The sequence below is a fragment of the Penicillium macrosclerotiorum genome (assembly GCF_028827735.1).
Source record: "Penicillium macrosclerotiorum strain IBT 26536 chromosome Unknown utg000010l_segment0_segment0, whole genome shotgun sequence".
NCBI lineage: Eukaryota > Fungi > Ascomycota > Eurotiomycetes > Eurotiales > Aspergillaceae > Penicillium > Penicillium macrosclerotiorum.
In genome coordinates this window covers 42,529-56,898 of record NW_026643089.1, presented here as the reverse complement: position 1 = coordinate 56,898, position 14,370 = coordinate 42,529, and the positions used below count along the sequence as shown (strand labels likewise).

The window sequence follows — 14,370 nt, the reverse complement described above, 5'->3', positions numbered from 1 at the left end:
TGCAATGGAGAAGTTTTCTCAGTTTCGGGACCGAGGTAAGTCGAGAGTCTTCGGATGCTTCATTTGTTCTTTTGAGACTAACCATTCCATCTCTCTAGGTTCGGGTATCGCACCCTTCCTCCCAATCCCCGCCGAACCGCTCGGCGTACACGCCCCCCTCCGTGTCTTCCTATTCTGCTTCCGATTGCCTCTTTTCCTGTTTGTCACATTGACCTATTTTCTGATCCTGCAATGGCTTCCGATCGGGTCGTTGGGAAAGAAAGCGGCGCTGTGGTGCATCTTGGGCGTCCCCAGTATTTGGTGGATTGATTTACAGGTGGATGGAGTGCGAAAAGGGTTCGTATCAGAAACCAAGCTTTTCCAGTGCCTACCCTTGCCAATGTCTAATTCAAATCAATCAATAGTTCCCTCTCCAAGCAACAGCAGGCCCGCCTGCCACAACCGGGCTCAGTTATCGCATCCTCCTTCACATCCCCAATCGACGCCGTATATCTGGCTGCTATATTCGACCCCGTCTTCACAGCCGCCTACCCCGATACCCGGCAGGTCGAACATATCTCCCTGCTTCAAGCTATACTCCGGGCCTTCGCGCAGCCCTCAATTCGCCCTGAGCCCGGCACCAAGCTCGTGGATGTCGCCACGCTGGTAGAGAAATACCCCAACCGACCGGTTGTCATTTTCCCCGAGTGCACGACCACCAACAGCCGAGGCATCCTGCCCCTGAGCCCCGCGCTGCTGGGTATCCCCTCGAAGACCAAGATCTTCCCCGTGAGTCTGCGCTACACTCCCGTTGATGTGGTGACCCCGTTACCGGGCAGTTATATCAGCTTCCTCTGGACATTACTCAGTAAGCCAACTCATTGCATCCGCGTCCGTATCGCGGAGTGCGTGATGAGTGGGCAAAGTGCGTTTGACGCCCCACCTGCGCGCTCGACCCGCAAATCAACGTTCAATACCAACTACCTCGACACTCTGGACCAAGACGTGGTGGACGGGGAGCTGACGTCGGGCGAGAAGGCGATTCTGGACCAGGTAGGCGAGTCGCTGGCTCGCCTGGGCCGAGTCAAGCGCGTTGGGCTCGGCGTGAAGGATAAACAGAGTTTTGTGCGGATGTGGACTAAGACGCGGCGGACTTGGTAATGGTTTTGCTTCTAGTCTACTTTTTAAATTTATAGAATACTGTGTTGAGATGAGTATTTATTTCCCAGGATCTAGCACTCGGTAGTGCAGGCCAATATAGGATACTTTATAAATTGTTCCTTCTCTTTCGTCAAGTTATCTACTGGCTCGAGGTGTACATTGATATCGAGATTCCTAGTATAGATCATTGATCTCAGTGCTAACAGCTAGATAACCAAGGAAAATAAACTAGCCAACCATTAAGATCAAATGAAGCAAAATCCAGACATTACAAGAACATAGAGCTCAAGAAAAGATCAATAAATATCAACAAAGAAGATGGGCAGTCCCGAGAGCCGGTAGGCTAAGAGTTTCAATGAAATACCGAAGCATGTCTTTGTTCCTTTGATCTGAGCATGTCAAAGACAAGACTTGTAATACGGAGCTACCTGTGTAGTCCTATAAATGCAAGCCCTAGAGCCCTAGTAAGTACATCCCAACAGAGACTTCTAACGCTCTCCAAGACTGCATGTAACCCGAACAAAAATCATCCGCTGTCATGTGTCAACAACTTTTCTTCGATTACGACTGCGGGCACATTGTGTATGGGCGAAAGCAAAGATGCAAGGAAGCTCACGTGCCGACGAAATACCGCCTCCACTGTAAAGCCAAGGGGTCGCCAATTCCCCTGCTTCGATCCCGGATCCTACCAGAGTGGATGGAGAAGAAGGCTGGAATCTGCTTCGACTGTGCGCAAGGTTTGCTGAGGGATTTGGACAAGTTTCTTGACGCGAAGCGGGCCAAAGAGTTGGAAGATAGGCTCGATGAACACCAAGGACAGCAAGAAGCTACGCCGTCTGCAAAGACTGAACAGGTCAAGGGGGCTGAGCGATCTGGAGCTCAGATCTTTGGGAGCCAGCCAGCAAGAGGGAAGAGAGAATCGGTAAGATTCTCTTTACTATAGTTTCTCTAGGTGTACGCTAAGTCGACATTCCACTTTACTTTAAGAAATTTAAAATAACAATACCAAAAAAATACGAGAGCGATCAGGTATGATTAGTACAAGCTACCCAATCACAATAAATGCATCCAGTCATAATATCCTCTCAGTAGGGTCATCATAATGATCGATATGTACTCCTACTGTTAACGCTATACCTATAAAGCCCAGCGGTTCGTTCGATATACTGGCTTTTGGGTGAAACGGCACGCTGAAGTCGATAGCGAAAATACTTATTTAATACTGATATTGTATGTGCTGGGATTGAAGAAGTGCCTACACTAACTACCAAACTTAAGTAATTTAAGCATATCTAATGTCGAGGATAGCGAACTAGTGAGGGTATACTTTTTGAAATTGCACAGAGAAAAAGTAGAGACCAAGGGAATCATAATATCGACTTGAATCAATTACAAAATAGCATAGATGTAATCGTACCGGATATTAGGTTTATGCTAGATAACCAATCATATTTGGTGGTCAGTCTACCGAACGGTCTAGGGCCAGGAAGGCTAGGGTTGGTGTATGGAGTCGTCATACTGACAAGCCTTCAATAGTTTGCGCGATAGAGATGCGTATCCCATGGTTCGGGCCTCCCGTCCGGAGTCCCCGCAAACAATAATTTGCTAAGGAATTTGGGCTGGATAACGTCATTGCCAGGCTACTTTTCAGAAATGGGTTTGCCGTGTCTGACCTTCGTATATCAGTCTTTGTAGATGTGAAAGTATGCGGTGTACTGTCACTCCTTCGGGAAACTTATGAAGAGCTAGGTCCTTTTATCTATGATCCGCAGTCTGTGAAAAGCCAAGGTTGATTAGTAGTTTAGGCCTGCTGTTCAAGAAGCTCTAGGCGACCACTTGTTCGGTAAACCGGAATTGTACTTGGATGATCTAGTGGAATTCTTTTATGATGAGTTCGAGATGCGGCTTTGAGAGTTTATTCTCAAGCTATCGGATTTCCGCCGGTATCACACCCAATCTTCATAGACAAATCGATCTGTGGAGAACTGAGTTGGTAATGCCTTCTGTCTTTTGGGTCCTCCCAGCAGCAATCGGATTTAAGCTCCATGGACGAACATTACCCCGTATGCGGTCATCCAGGCAATCCATTACCCCGTTTGCAGCCATCGACAAAACCTCAAGTGGAAGGTTTTTCTGGACTCTCTTCCTCCGCATAAATACGAAGTTTAAGGTTTTGGGAGTCTAGCCGAAGTTGCCAAAAGTAAGCGCATATCGCTAATTTTTGCCCCATGGGCCGATTGTCTTCGCTTTGACAGACATCATCATTAGAAAAGCTGTTGGTCATCGTGGATTAAGTTACTTAAATCCTTTTAATCCAGATTCTTTTCAGTGCCACTATGCTATCTTTTTCATAACAACGATATTAAATTTCCTCAACAGGACACAGAAGTTTCACTCTTACACGATGGGTTGGCTGAAAAACATCCAAAAGCTCAAGTTCAAGGATCTGGATCCTTTCAACAAGAACTCTCAAGTGCGAGAAGAGTTGGCGAATCTCGACAAAAATGCAATCCAGCCAGTGTGGGATCAAATTATTGACCCTCTTTTGCTTGACCCAATTGCCAAAGCCTACATCGAATACGTAGAAGCTCAGGCCAGGGGGAAATATAAACCCTTACCTAAATGGCTCAAGTTAGTCCTCCAAGAGCTCAAGGCGTATGATGTCGACCTCAGCAAAGTCTGTTACGCCGAAGGAATCAATACTCTTCAAGAAGATAATGCGATCACGTTCGGGAACAACATACACTTTCCGAGGGCTATCAATATCGATCGGTATGATAACGGGGCCAAATCCGACGTACATTGGATCCTTCATGAGCTAGAACATGTCGTGCAGTATAAGAAGCTTGAGGGAATTAGCGCTTTTGTCAACAAGTACATTATTCAGGCTGGAGTCGGCAGCATTCAGCATATTGAAAAGCTGGGCAAATCATGGCCTTCCTTCGTGAACAAAGTTCACAACAGTATGCCTATTGAAATTGATGCAGAAAACAAGGCCAACCAAATGATCGACACTGTTATGACAGCCCGCGACGAACTTTCACTGGATCGTAAGACAACTCTGGGCCGCAACCTAGGCTCACGAATCCTTCTGCAGAACACCACAATGTACGAAGGTGACTATTTGCAATCTGAAAACGCTCTGTACCGCTTCATTCTGCAAGGTGACGGCAACGTGGTGCTATACGCACCGGAGAACAAAGTACTTTGGGCCAGCTCCACTGACGGTATGGGGAGGCCTCCCTATCGAATCGTGGCACAGGATGATGGAAATGTGGTCCAGTACGATGGACACAACACACCGGAGCACGCTTTGTGGAGAACCGGCACAAATGGAGTGGGGGGAGAAGTCCTCATTCTTCAGGATGACGGTAACCTGGTCCTTTACGCCAGCGGGAACAAGCCCGTGTGGGACTCATTCAAGTTCTCAAATTGAATATCTCACATTTCAGAGAGGTATGGTAGCATTAAGGCTCCGGAAAAAGCCCAGGGTAGGAGGAAAATATACGTAAAGCTCATTTTTCTCATATTATCTTTAATTTTATTCTCTTTAACAGATATACATTAAAGAAAAGACCTCACTGTAGCTTCTGTACCGGACAGTCTCTAGCCAAGGTCTCGATACGACGAGCATATAGGTCCATCAGGTGCATGAGCGGGTCACCGAAGACAACGCCATGCATTGCCGCATCAATTATTCCGCAAGCCTCTATGTCCTCACGAGGCGGCAGCGGCGGACGACCGTCAAGACGAGGGTGGTGCACAGCAGCGCGGCGGCCATTTAAACGGCTGCGATCACGCAACAGAATCAACCGCCCAGCGGTTGACAGCGTTGAAGGGGGGACGCGCCAGTAAGCGGTAGGCTTTTGTTTGCGTCTGGGGTCAAGTATAGACCACAGCGACCCCGGAGCAGGGGAGGCATATAGATCTAGCAGAGAGAAGAAATAGTCCTTGTCCGCGCGAACAACGGGATCACCCTCGTTCACAAATGAGAAAAAAATCGACTTTGAAGGTTTAGCAGATGGTGGGTGCACTAAGGGGCGGAGGGAAATCGGGGGTGCACCAAAGGTGATGCAGTGAATATGTCTTAAGCAGCCGCGGAGATGAATCAATTCGGATGTGACGGCTGTAGACTCGGAAAGCAGGTGCATGTAGAGAAGACTCGCAACTGCGCCGCCAGCGGAGTGTCCAGTGATTAGAAGCGTGTACGCGATGCGGTTAGGATTCTCTTCGATCAAAGTCCGGAGCCGAGCTGCGACAGGCGCTACCATTTTACGAGCCACGGAAAGAAAGCCGGCATGGCAGCGATTGGAAGGATCATCAAGAAAGCCAGTTGGTGGGACTGGCGCTGTGTGTACATTTACAGCCCAGTCGATAAAACTTTGAGTACCACGAATAGCGAATACAATAGTGTTCATATCGTCGATTGGTAGCGACTTGATCACCATTGCCTTGGTGCCTTGTCGCCAATCAGAGTCGACATACGACTGTCGTTCTCGACCGCATGGCTTGTCATAAACACGTCGTGAATACTGCGCTGCTAAACGAATCAAAGGGTACGTTGCAGGGTAGCTGGAAGCAAGTCAGTACAGAAAGATTCAAGCCATGGAGTCTGTCTGCATCGACTCACAATCTCAAAATTGGCATATTTGGAGGCATTCGGCAGTTAACATAAAGATACACCTTGGAGAAATAGTCGATTGAAGTTGAAGGCTTAGTCGCGATACGATGCGCTCGATAGTCTTTCTTTCGTTCGTTAGACTGAAAAGGGAGTGCGCAAGCAGCAACTATCACATAACTGTTAGCGCTTCCAGACTATCAAAACCGGCAGACCGCACAGCTTACGGAGCTCATTCTCTCTACCGCAAAAAGATCCAATATCAATCCAGGTGATGACTTGGTCGAGCAATCGTGAAGTACTGCTACGAACATTTGAACCTCCCTTCACACACTGCAGGACTAGGTCCTCAAGTTCCAGAATTGTAGCGTTGGCTTTCCCCGCAGTATGAGAGACAAGATTAGAGACGGAATGGCTTAGACTCGAGTATGATGTCCATTTTGATAGACCCGACGAGGGATAAGCTTGCGGATGCCATGCTGGCCGCGTGAGATTCACCGGTAGCTCACTTGTCGATGGTAATGGCGGGGGAGCTGAATTTTGTAGTTGCGGACCAGGAGGAAGATGGATCATAGACATCGTAGCAGCATTTTGTGGGCGATACGGCAGAGGTGGTGGTGGTGGACGCATGCCTTGTATTGCTTGGACCGAGCAAGCTGCAGCGGGGGCCATGAACACTGGCGGCTGTGAGGCATGGTGGTTCTTTCCTTCGGCCGCTGCTTGACCCATCCATCTTCGAATACGTCGGTGTTTGGATGGATCCGACTGGACGTAACTCATAGTAAACAATCATCAGGTGAAGTAGACCCGACGACAGAGGGAGATAAACAAAGACTGGGATGGAGATATCATGCTTCCGGGCAAAGATGGGGTAGGTAACACCAGAAGCCGAGGCAAGAGTACGAGTGAATTAAGAGTTTCGAGATGCAGCGAGATGCAGGAACTGCGGCGTGACTTGTCGAGTCAAAGATCCGCGCCACATCCCAGCTGAGACCGTATTCGCGATGGCTGGTGATTGGCAACGGAGCATGCACAGCCCCAGTCCCCGAGAGGACGCTACAGCAAATCAGAACTCTCCCACTACTACCATGCAAAAAGAAAGAAAGGACTAAGAATTTGGTGGAAAAAGATGCCAAGAAAAAGCAAAATCAGCTGGAGAAAATCGAAAGTGTTGATCGTATTGAAAGTGATATTATATAGCACAAGTCCCAAACAAATACATCGCTTTTATGCTCGGGCGAACACCCGGACAGATGAGAAATACGGGTGGTTTCATTTACTCTACAGCATCAGTGATGCAGCCCTGGCTGGCATCCTTGACGCTCCTGTGACACAAACTGTTAGCGATCTTGGGCGATTCCCTTGGGGGTGAAAAGGCCTTGAACTTACCGGGCATACTTGCCCAGAGTGCCACGCATGGTCAGACCAGTCTCGGGCAGCTGGCCAGCGGCCTTACGGGCCTCCCAGTCCTTGCGGCGCTCGACAATGTCGGACTCAGGGACCTCGAGGTCGAGGATGCGCTTGTCGGCATCAATAGTGATGACGTCGCCGTCCTGGACGAGACCGATAGGTCCACCAACGGCGGCCTCGGGGACAATGTGGCCGATCAGGAAACCGTGGGAACCGCCGGAGAAACGGCCGTCAGTAATCAGGGCGCACGAGGAACCGAGACCGGCGCCCATCAGAGCCGAGGAGGGCTTGAGCATTTCTGAAAAAAAAAAAAAATCAAGTTAGTACGGGAAGAGACAAGGAATAGACCTAGGCGCATGGATACGTACCGGGCATGCCGGGGCCACCCTTGGGGCCACAATAGCGGATGACAACCACGGTCTTCTCGTCCTTAGAGATCTCGTTGCGTTCCAGCGCAGCGATGAAGGAGTCCTCGTTATCGAACACACGGGCCATGCCAGTGAAGGAGGTGCCCTCCTTACCAGTGATCTTGCCGACACTGCCACCAGGGGCGAGCGAGCCGCGCAAGATCTGAATGTGACCGGTGGGCTTGATGGGATCAGAGAAGGGGCGGATGATCTTCTGGTCATCAGGGAAGTCGGGGGCCTTCTCCAGGTTCTTGGCGAGAGTCTCACCGGTGACGGTCATACCAGAGCCATCAATGAGACCCTCCTTCCAGAGCATCTTCAGCAGAGCCGGAGTACCACCGATGTGGAACAGATCAGCCATGACGTACTTGCCGGAAGGCTTCAGGTCGGCCAAGAAAGGAATGCGGTCCGAGACGGACTGGAAGTCCTCAATGGTGAGCTTGATGCCAACAGAGTCGGCAATGGCGATCAAATGCAGAACAGCGTTAGTGGAGCCACCGGTGATGTTGACAACGACCATGGCGTTCTCGAAGGCCTGGCGAGTCAGGATATCGCGGGGACGGATATCCTCAGCAAGCAGCTTCTTGATGGCGCCTCCGGCAGCGAGACACTCGAGGTACTTGGCCTGGGAGTTGGCCGGGTTGGACGAGGAACCAGGCAGGGTCATACCCATGGTCTCAATGGCAGTAGCCATAGTGTTGGCAGTGTACATACCACCACAGGCACCCTCACCAGGGCAAGCGTGACGAATGACATCGAAACGCTGAGGCTCGGTAATCTCCTTAGTGATGAACTGGCCGTAGGCCTGGAAAGCAGAGACAATGTCGATATCGGCATTGTTCTGGGTCACAGCACAACCGGGCTTAATGGTACCACCGTAGACCATGAGACTGGGGCGGTTCACACGACCCATGGCCATCAGAACACCAGGCATGTTCTTGTCACAGCCGGGAATACTGATATTGGCATCATACCACTGGCCACCCATCACAGTCTCGACGGAATCGGCAATCAGGTCACGACTCTGCAGAGAGAAGCGCATACCACTGGTTCCCATGCTGATGGCGTCACTGACACCGACGGTATTGAACTGAAAGCCGACCAGGCCCTGGTCCTGCACACCCTGGCGCACCTTGTTGTTTAGGTCGAGCAAGTGCATGTTGCAAGGGTTCCCGTTGAACCAGACGGACGAAATGCCGACCTGGGCCTTGTTCATGTCCTCCTCAGTCAGACCGACGGCGTACAGCATGGCCTGGGAAGCGCCCTGGGAGATGGGCTGGGTAATGTTGCGGGAGACCTTGTTCAAGGCCTTATCGGCCTTGTCGTCATTCTGGAAGCGGGGAAGGGTGGTCGAGAGAGTGCGACTAAGTCGAGACGTCAGCGTGAGCAAGAGCAATCATTGTGAGGCGGGTGGAAGGGGACGTACACAGTCGTGGAAGACCGGGACAAGCTCCGCAGAGCAGCGGGCAGGCGTGCCCGAGTGGGAGGGAGCATTGTGAGATGAATTGAGCGGAGAGCACCCAGGAGAACCACACTACACAATGGTCTAGATGGGTTTGTGGAAGGAGATCATAAGATGGCGGGGAGCCGGGGTCGCGAGAAATAAGAAAAGGCGGAAGCTCAGGAAGGTCGGAGTTGGGATTCTGCTCCCCGGCTCCACCGGTCTCGGCCATCCAATCTGGGGCCCGCAATTGTCATCGATCATTAGTGTCTGAGTCATGCTTCGCACGGATATGCAGCGTACAAAGGAATTATCCAACAGCCGTAGCCATTATAGCTGCATAACAGCTCCGATTTTATGAAAAGGTGGGCCAAGAGGCTCGAGGAGATCTTATCAGGCTCGGAGACCTCCCCGAACTATTGCACACAGATCAATGTATTATGTCAAATCAAGCCATGAATTAACTAATCGGCAGCAAAACACGATCCACTACATGCACATATTCGCGGGGCCTTGACAAGCTGCCTTTGGGGCCGCACGGGGTCTTGAATGTTCAAAGAGACATGCGAGGCGGTCCTGCATGAACTGCTTTGCCGCTGGGCGAAGGGCATCGACCTGAGCTGAGAGGCTGTCCTAAGCTTGGAGGCATGAGGTATAATGGGTATCGAACTTTCGGATTACGGACACAGCTTTCTTGAAGATCAGGAGATTCTAAATGAGTGTCGGGTAATTTCCCGTATCCACTGTGCGGGGAAGGTAACCTGAGCTTGGTAGACCTCATCGAAGATATGGTGTAGATCCGGCTTGGCCTCGATGAGGGCTTGTTCGAGAAGATTGTCTTGCTTGGTCTTGGCGGCAGCGTCAACTTTCGGATCTCGCCGGCGTTGTTAAAGTCCTCGGTCCATTCGCGTTCTTTCTCTGCTTGACGGGTAGTAATTTGGTCCCTAAATCGACATACTCATCGGATAGCTTGACACGGAAGGAGGGCAGCTGGTACTCGCCGACATCGCTCACTATCATCTTCGTATAGGGCGAGAGGTTGTGTGACGGCTTGAGACCAGCTTGGAGCTCAGGGTGAGGGCTTCGTAAAGTGAAGGGAGATGATCCAAGTTGATTATGCGGCGTCTCAGGAGATGGGTGTCGCTTGTTTCGTTGTAGGGGCTAATGAGCCGTAGCAAGCTCGGCGTACCTGGCGGATAATTCTACGGGGGTAAGAACCCGGATGGCATCGACGATTAATCAGCTGTCGGGGCCCTTCATATTCATCATGTAGATTTTGCTGAAGGTGCTCTTCTCGAAACTCCTTTTTTAATGACCGGTGCTTCCTGATGGCCGGAACATCTGGACGAATAGCCACGGGAATATGCCAAGAGACGCAAATTAAAATCCAGCAGTATTATCGGACTTCGTTCTCCTAGGATCGAGTGTCCAAGAAAGATGCATCAGCTGCTCAGATGATGTCTTGCTCACACAGGAGCTTGTAGCTCATTACTAAAGTGTATTTGATAACAACTACTTGTTGCTCCTAACTTTCTGAAGAGAATACAATTTTCATGAGTCCCGCTTGAAAATGGTGGGAATGTAATAGTAGTAGTATAGTATATGATAATGTAATATAATGGGTATAACACATGGTCTAGCCACGAAGAAGAGAAAAAAAGACCAAAATCACGAAAAGAAACCCCGAATCCGAGCTGACCTCATCGGCCATGTCAATATGCGTCATGAAAAAGGAAAGGGTGAGAATAAATGAAGGCAAAAATATTTGCATCAAGAAAAGGTGTGTATCGGAAGAAAAAAGGGGAGAAAGGCCACACGAAGGCGATTCGTCAAAGAAAGATAAGAGGGAGAGTAAACAGTAGAGAGGAAAAAACGAAGACAGAAGCGTAGAAGTCAAAGAGGCGAAAGAGACCCGCTCTACGGCACCTCTTTGTCTCCTCGCTTCAGGCCATCAGGCACATTGATCGCATCTCGCACCCACGGGATGGCGGCAATGTCATCCAGCGTCTTACGCTTGGTGTTGCGCTTTAGGAGCCCTTCCACACAGTTCTGGGCCCCATCCAGACCCTGACCCTTTTCAGGATCCCATTCCTCATCCTCATTGGCATATCGATACCAGCTCCACTCGCAGCGCGCAATACGATGTGGAGTTCGAGCGCGAAGTTTGGCGGGATCTCCTCGGGTGCCAGGGAGAACATCAAAGGGAAGGCGGTTCTCCATGATGGCATACAACAGCACACCCAGAGCCCATGCGTCAGTGGAACGGCCGTCATACGGCTGACCCATGAGGATCTCGGGAGCGGCATAGTCTTCACTGCCACAACGGGTTTGTAGCAACGGACTCTCCGGGGGCTCTGGAATGCGACGAGACAATCCAAGATCACTCAGGGTGACAACCGCGCGATCGTAAGAGTGCCAGTCTGTGATAGATTCCATGGCATGCAGAGGCATGGTCAACAAAACGTCTGGAGAGAAATGTTAGTAGATGAACCATTGCACGAATAAGGGCTGTGTATGCCGGGAACTCACTCTCGAGTTTGATGTCTCGGTGGACGATGTAGTGGGAATGGAGATAACGGACTGCATCGACCAATTCCGCAAAGATCCGCTGGATGAGGCCTGGTGACATTGGTCGCGGACCGGATGTCGCAAACTCGAACAAGTCACCACCGGGGCAGTAGTCCAGAACGAGGAGAGCACGTTTCTCATCGCTGCCGAAAGCCTTCAGCTGAACCAGGGAGGGGTGGTTCACCGACTTCAGGATCTCAACTTCACGCTTGAGGGACACTTCCAGTCGTTCTTCATCTGCACCACCGGCTGGGCCATGTTCAATGACTTTGACGGCGACCAATTTCTGGGTTATTACAGAGGGAGTCATGTCCCCTGCACCATCAGTTGGGGGCGAGAGAGGAGTCTCTGGCAGATTTTCCACTCGTGCAGCTAGGCTGACCTCACTGAAAGTACCCTGCCCGAGCAGTCGAAGCTTTCGATAGATTCGAGCCTGTTGGGTACGGACTGACTTCACCGAGTATATCTCTTCGGTAGTCGACAATGGGGTCGGGTATTGAATGACTGGCTCTGTATCGCTATCGCCATACCCACTGCCGCTGCTCCGAGGCGGGCTCGGAGGGCGCACGGTGGGGAGGGCGATGCCCCGGTGGACAGCAAGATATTGTTCGCGATGCATGCCGGTAGACTTCGAGTCGGTACTTGAAGATGGTGCAATGCTGGGACCCGTGCCTGAGACTGCGACGGGCCGGGGGATGGACATGCGGCCGGGAGGCGCATAGTCACTGAGACTACGGTTGCGGACATGCTTCGAGGCCGAGTCACGACGGAATCGGTTGGTCGGCGAGTCATCTCTCGGGTTTTCTAGTCCTGTATATGTTTTGCCTTGCGGACGTGATACCGGCGGGCCCAGCATCTGGGATGAGTCACTCAGGCGCAAACTCGATCCGCTGCGTGATGCAGTGGACGAGGTACGAGATAGCGACGGGAGGTCCCCGCGGCGCCACGGGACTGCTCCGCCGATCGGCGAGGGCAGCGGAGTGATATCACCCATGGCGTTTAACTGCGGCGATGACATGATGGAGGCCGGCGACAAAGAGCCGGCACTCGAGAGGGGCGGGGCGGCGAGGGCGCGTAGACTTGGGGTGCGCTGCGGCAGGCTGCCGGACGATAAGCACAGCGAGCCTAAAGGGTCTGAGTCCCGATGCGAACTGGTTGGCCGGACAGTGGGAAGGTCGGTTCGAATCTGCAGCACTGGGGTGGTTGGATTCATGAATACGGGAGCAGGCGCGTCTACTTTCGGAGTAGGAACGGATTCCCGTTCCGGATTCGGGGACGAGGCACTGTCATTGTGGTTGGGAGCGGCCAACTCTGGACCCTGAGTCGAGATCGCAAGGCCTGACCTCTCGGTCGGTCCGAACTCGGGAGTCACCATGGACGAACCCGCGAACAGTGGTCTTACGGCAAGGAAGCGATTAGAGGCGAGATAAGGTGCGAGGTGTCTCAGCCTCCAGACCTAAACGGCCTTAGCGTGGGGGAAAAGGGAGGGGAGAGGGTTAGAAGACCCGTTGAGGGTCAACGGCCTAACGTCTCGAGCCCAGACGGCATGCGACGGAGGAAAGGAGGATCAAGAGAAAGAGATGAATGAAAGAAAGAGAAAGCCGGGAAAGGCGAGGTTAAAACCCGGCGCCAAAGTGATCGCGAAAAAACGGGAGCCAGTCACATCCCATCCCCAAGTCAGCTGACTCGCCCCCGCATTCGGACGCGATGTTTACGCCGTAGCCTCGAGTCTCGAGTCTCGAGTCTGGACTTCCCTTCCCGAGGCGCTTTGCGCGCGACACCACCGGAATATCGAGACAGACAGCCAGGCAGGCAGAAATACAGACATACTCTACTCCGTGTTCTCCGTACTGAGCACAGCGTAACCTGTCTTATGCTTATTTCCGACCACCGCTGGTCGGTCTCTCAATCCTGTGTACTCCGAGCTTATCCGCCCCATCCTCAACGGAACTTCCCAGGATAGGACTGTGGCTTTTGTACCGCGGATGTGGGAGGGCTGCACGTTTTCTTAGAGAGGCAACCCGGCGAACCTTCTCCCAGCCTGCATCGTTAACAATACGAGCTCACATTTTTCCTGGGGCGCGTCCGCAGCAGATTTCCAGCCCCCCTTTCGGCTCCCGCTGAGGCCAACAGGGAAAAGGATTGACGGTGTTGACTTGTTTCGGCGGAGAGAGTGGTTCCACCTCCCAGCGGGGGATGCAGGGGCCAAGCACGTCTGAGGCGCCACTTGCGATATGCGACAGCATCGTACAGCGCTGACGACGAGGTGGCGCAGCCAAGGAATTTGAGGCTGCAACACAAGCGGGCGCCAAGTGGGACTCCTGCAGTGCATGATGATGCTGGCAAAACCCTTAAACAGGGAAGCGTTCTTCCATCACCCCACTGATCGTTAGAACAAGGACTTAATATGGAGTAAACCGCTTGGTGCTCCACTCGACGAACCGGTGAGAGCGTCAATGCGTTCCAATTGCAGGCTTGGCCCGGTGGCCCTGGCCAATCGACGGTGAAGGGATCTATATGAACTCCCGGACGAACTACACATGGGGCATTGGTTCGTAGATATAAATAGCCTAAAGCAGGGGGTGCACATTTAGCACCCGCTCACATCTCGCACGCGCAAATGTTGGCTCGGTGTTGATACTTCACGAAGTCTATATCTGGGCTCAACATAGGCCGTAGGTGTATTCCACCATACTCAGTAATGTCTATGATCTTCGGCCCTTCAATTTTACGAAACATTGACCGACTAGAGGCAAATGGAGATAATATGAACCCTTCTGCAAGGG

The 14,370-nt window shown here is 51.6% G+C and overlaps 8 protein-coding genes across 8 annotated transcripts; 3 read left to right on the top strand and 5 right to left on the bottom strand.

Moving 5' to 3' along the window:
* Positions 1 to 4: 4 nt before the first annotated feature.
* N7462_009740 (lysophosphatidic acid acyltransferase LOA1) lies at positions 5 to 1,140 on the top strand (the record flags this gene model as incomplete). The annotated part of the gene is made up of 3 exons (XM_057081454.1): positions 5 to 35; positions 99 to 336; positions 405 to 1,140. The coding sequence occupies 3 exons, from the start codon at positions 5 to 7 to the stop codon at positions 1,138 to 1,140; spliced, it is 1,005 nt and encodes a 334-aa protein (XP_056928494.1).
* Positions 1,141 to 1,678: 538 nt separating this feature from the next.
* N7462_009739 (uncharacterized protein) lies at positions 1,679 to 2,140 on the top strand (the record flags this gene model as incomplete). Its single annotated transcript, XM_057081453.1, has 2 exons — positions 1,679 to 2,062; positions 2,093 to 2,140. 2 exons carry the CDS (start codon positions 1,679 to 1,681, stop codon positions 2,138 to 2,140), a joined length of 432 nt encoding a protein of 143 aa, XP_056928493.1.
* Positions 2,141 to 3,544: 1,404 nt separating this feature from the next.
* N7462_009738 (uncharacterized protein) lies at positions 3,545 to 4,576 on the top strand (the record flags this gene model as incomplete). The annotated part of the gene is made up of 1 exon (XM_057081452.1): positions 3,545 to 4,576. The coding sequence occupies one exon, from the start codon at positions 3,545 to 3,547 to the stop codon at positions 4,574 to 4,576; it is 1,032 nt and encodes a 343-aa protein (XP_056928492.1).
* A 142-nt stretch (positions 4,577 to 4,718) lies between these two features.
* N7462_009737 (lipase family protein) lies at positions 4,719 to 5,588 on the bottom strand (the record flags this gene model as incomplete). Its single annotated transcript, XM_057081451.1, has 1 exon — positions 4,719 to 5,588. One exon carries the CDS (start codon positions 5,586 to 5,588, stop codon positions 4,719 to 4,721), a length of 870 nt encoding a protein of 289 aa, XP_056928491.1.
* Positions 5,589 to 5,941: 353 nt separating this feature from the next.
* Positions 5,942 to 6,538, bottom strand: N7462_009736 (uncharacterized protein; the record flags this gene model as incomplete). Its single annotated transcript, XM_057081450.1, has 1 exon — positions 5,942 to 6,538. The coding sequence occupies one exon, from the start codon at positions 6,536 to 6,538 to the stop codon at positions 5,942 to 5,944; it is 597 nt and encodes a 198-aa protein (XP_056928490.1).
* A 605-nt stretch (positions 6,539 to 7,143) lies between these two features.
* Positions 7,144 to 7,464, bottom strand: N7462_009735 (mitochondrial dihydroxy acid dehydratase; the record flags this gene model as incomplete). The annotated part of the gene is made up of 1 exon (XM_057081449.1): positions 7,144 to 7,464. One exon carries the CDS (start codon positions 7,462 to 7,464, stop codon positions 7,144 to 7,146), a length of 321 nt encoding a protein of 106 aa, XP_056928489.1.
* Positions 7,465 to 7,516: 52 nt separating this feature from the next.
* On the bottom strand, positions 7,517 to 9,069 carry ilv3 (dihydroxy-acid dehydratase ILV3; the record flags this gene model as incomplete). Its single annotated transcript, XM_057081448.1, has 2 exons — positions 7,517 to 8,939; positions 9,002 to 9,069. The coding sequence occupies 2 exons, from the start codon at positions 9,067 to 9,069 to the stop codon at positions 7,517 to 7,519; spliced, it is 1,491 nt and encodes a 496-aa protein (XP_056928488.1).
* Positions 9,070 to 10,933: 1,864 nt separating this feature from the next.
* N7462_009733 (putative protein kinase) lies at positions 10,934 to 12,959 on the bottom strand (the record flags this gene model as incomplete). The annotated part of the gene is made up of 2 exons (XM_057081447.1): positions 10,934 to 11,481; positions 11,546 to 12,959. 2 exons carry the CDS (start codon positions 12,957 to 12,959, stop codon positions 10,934 to 10,936), a joined length of 1,962 nt encoding a protein of 653 aa, XP_056928487.1.
* Between the last annotated feature and the right edge of the window lie 1,411 nt (positions 12,960 to 14,370).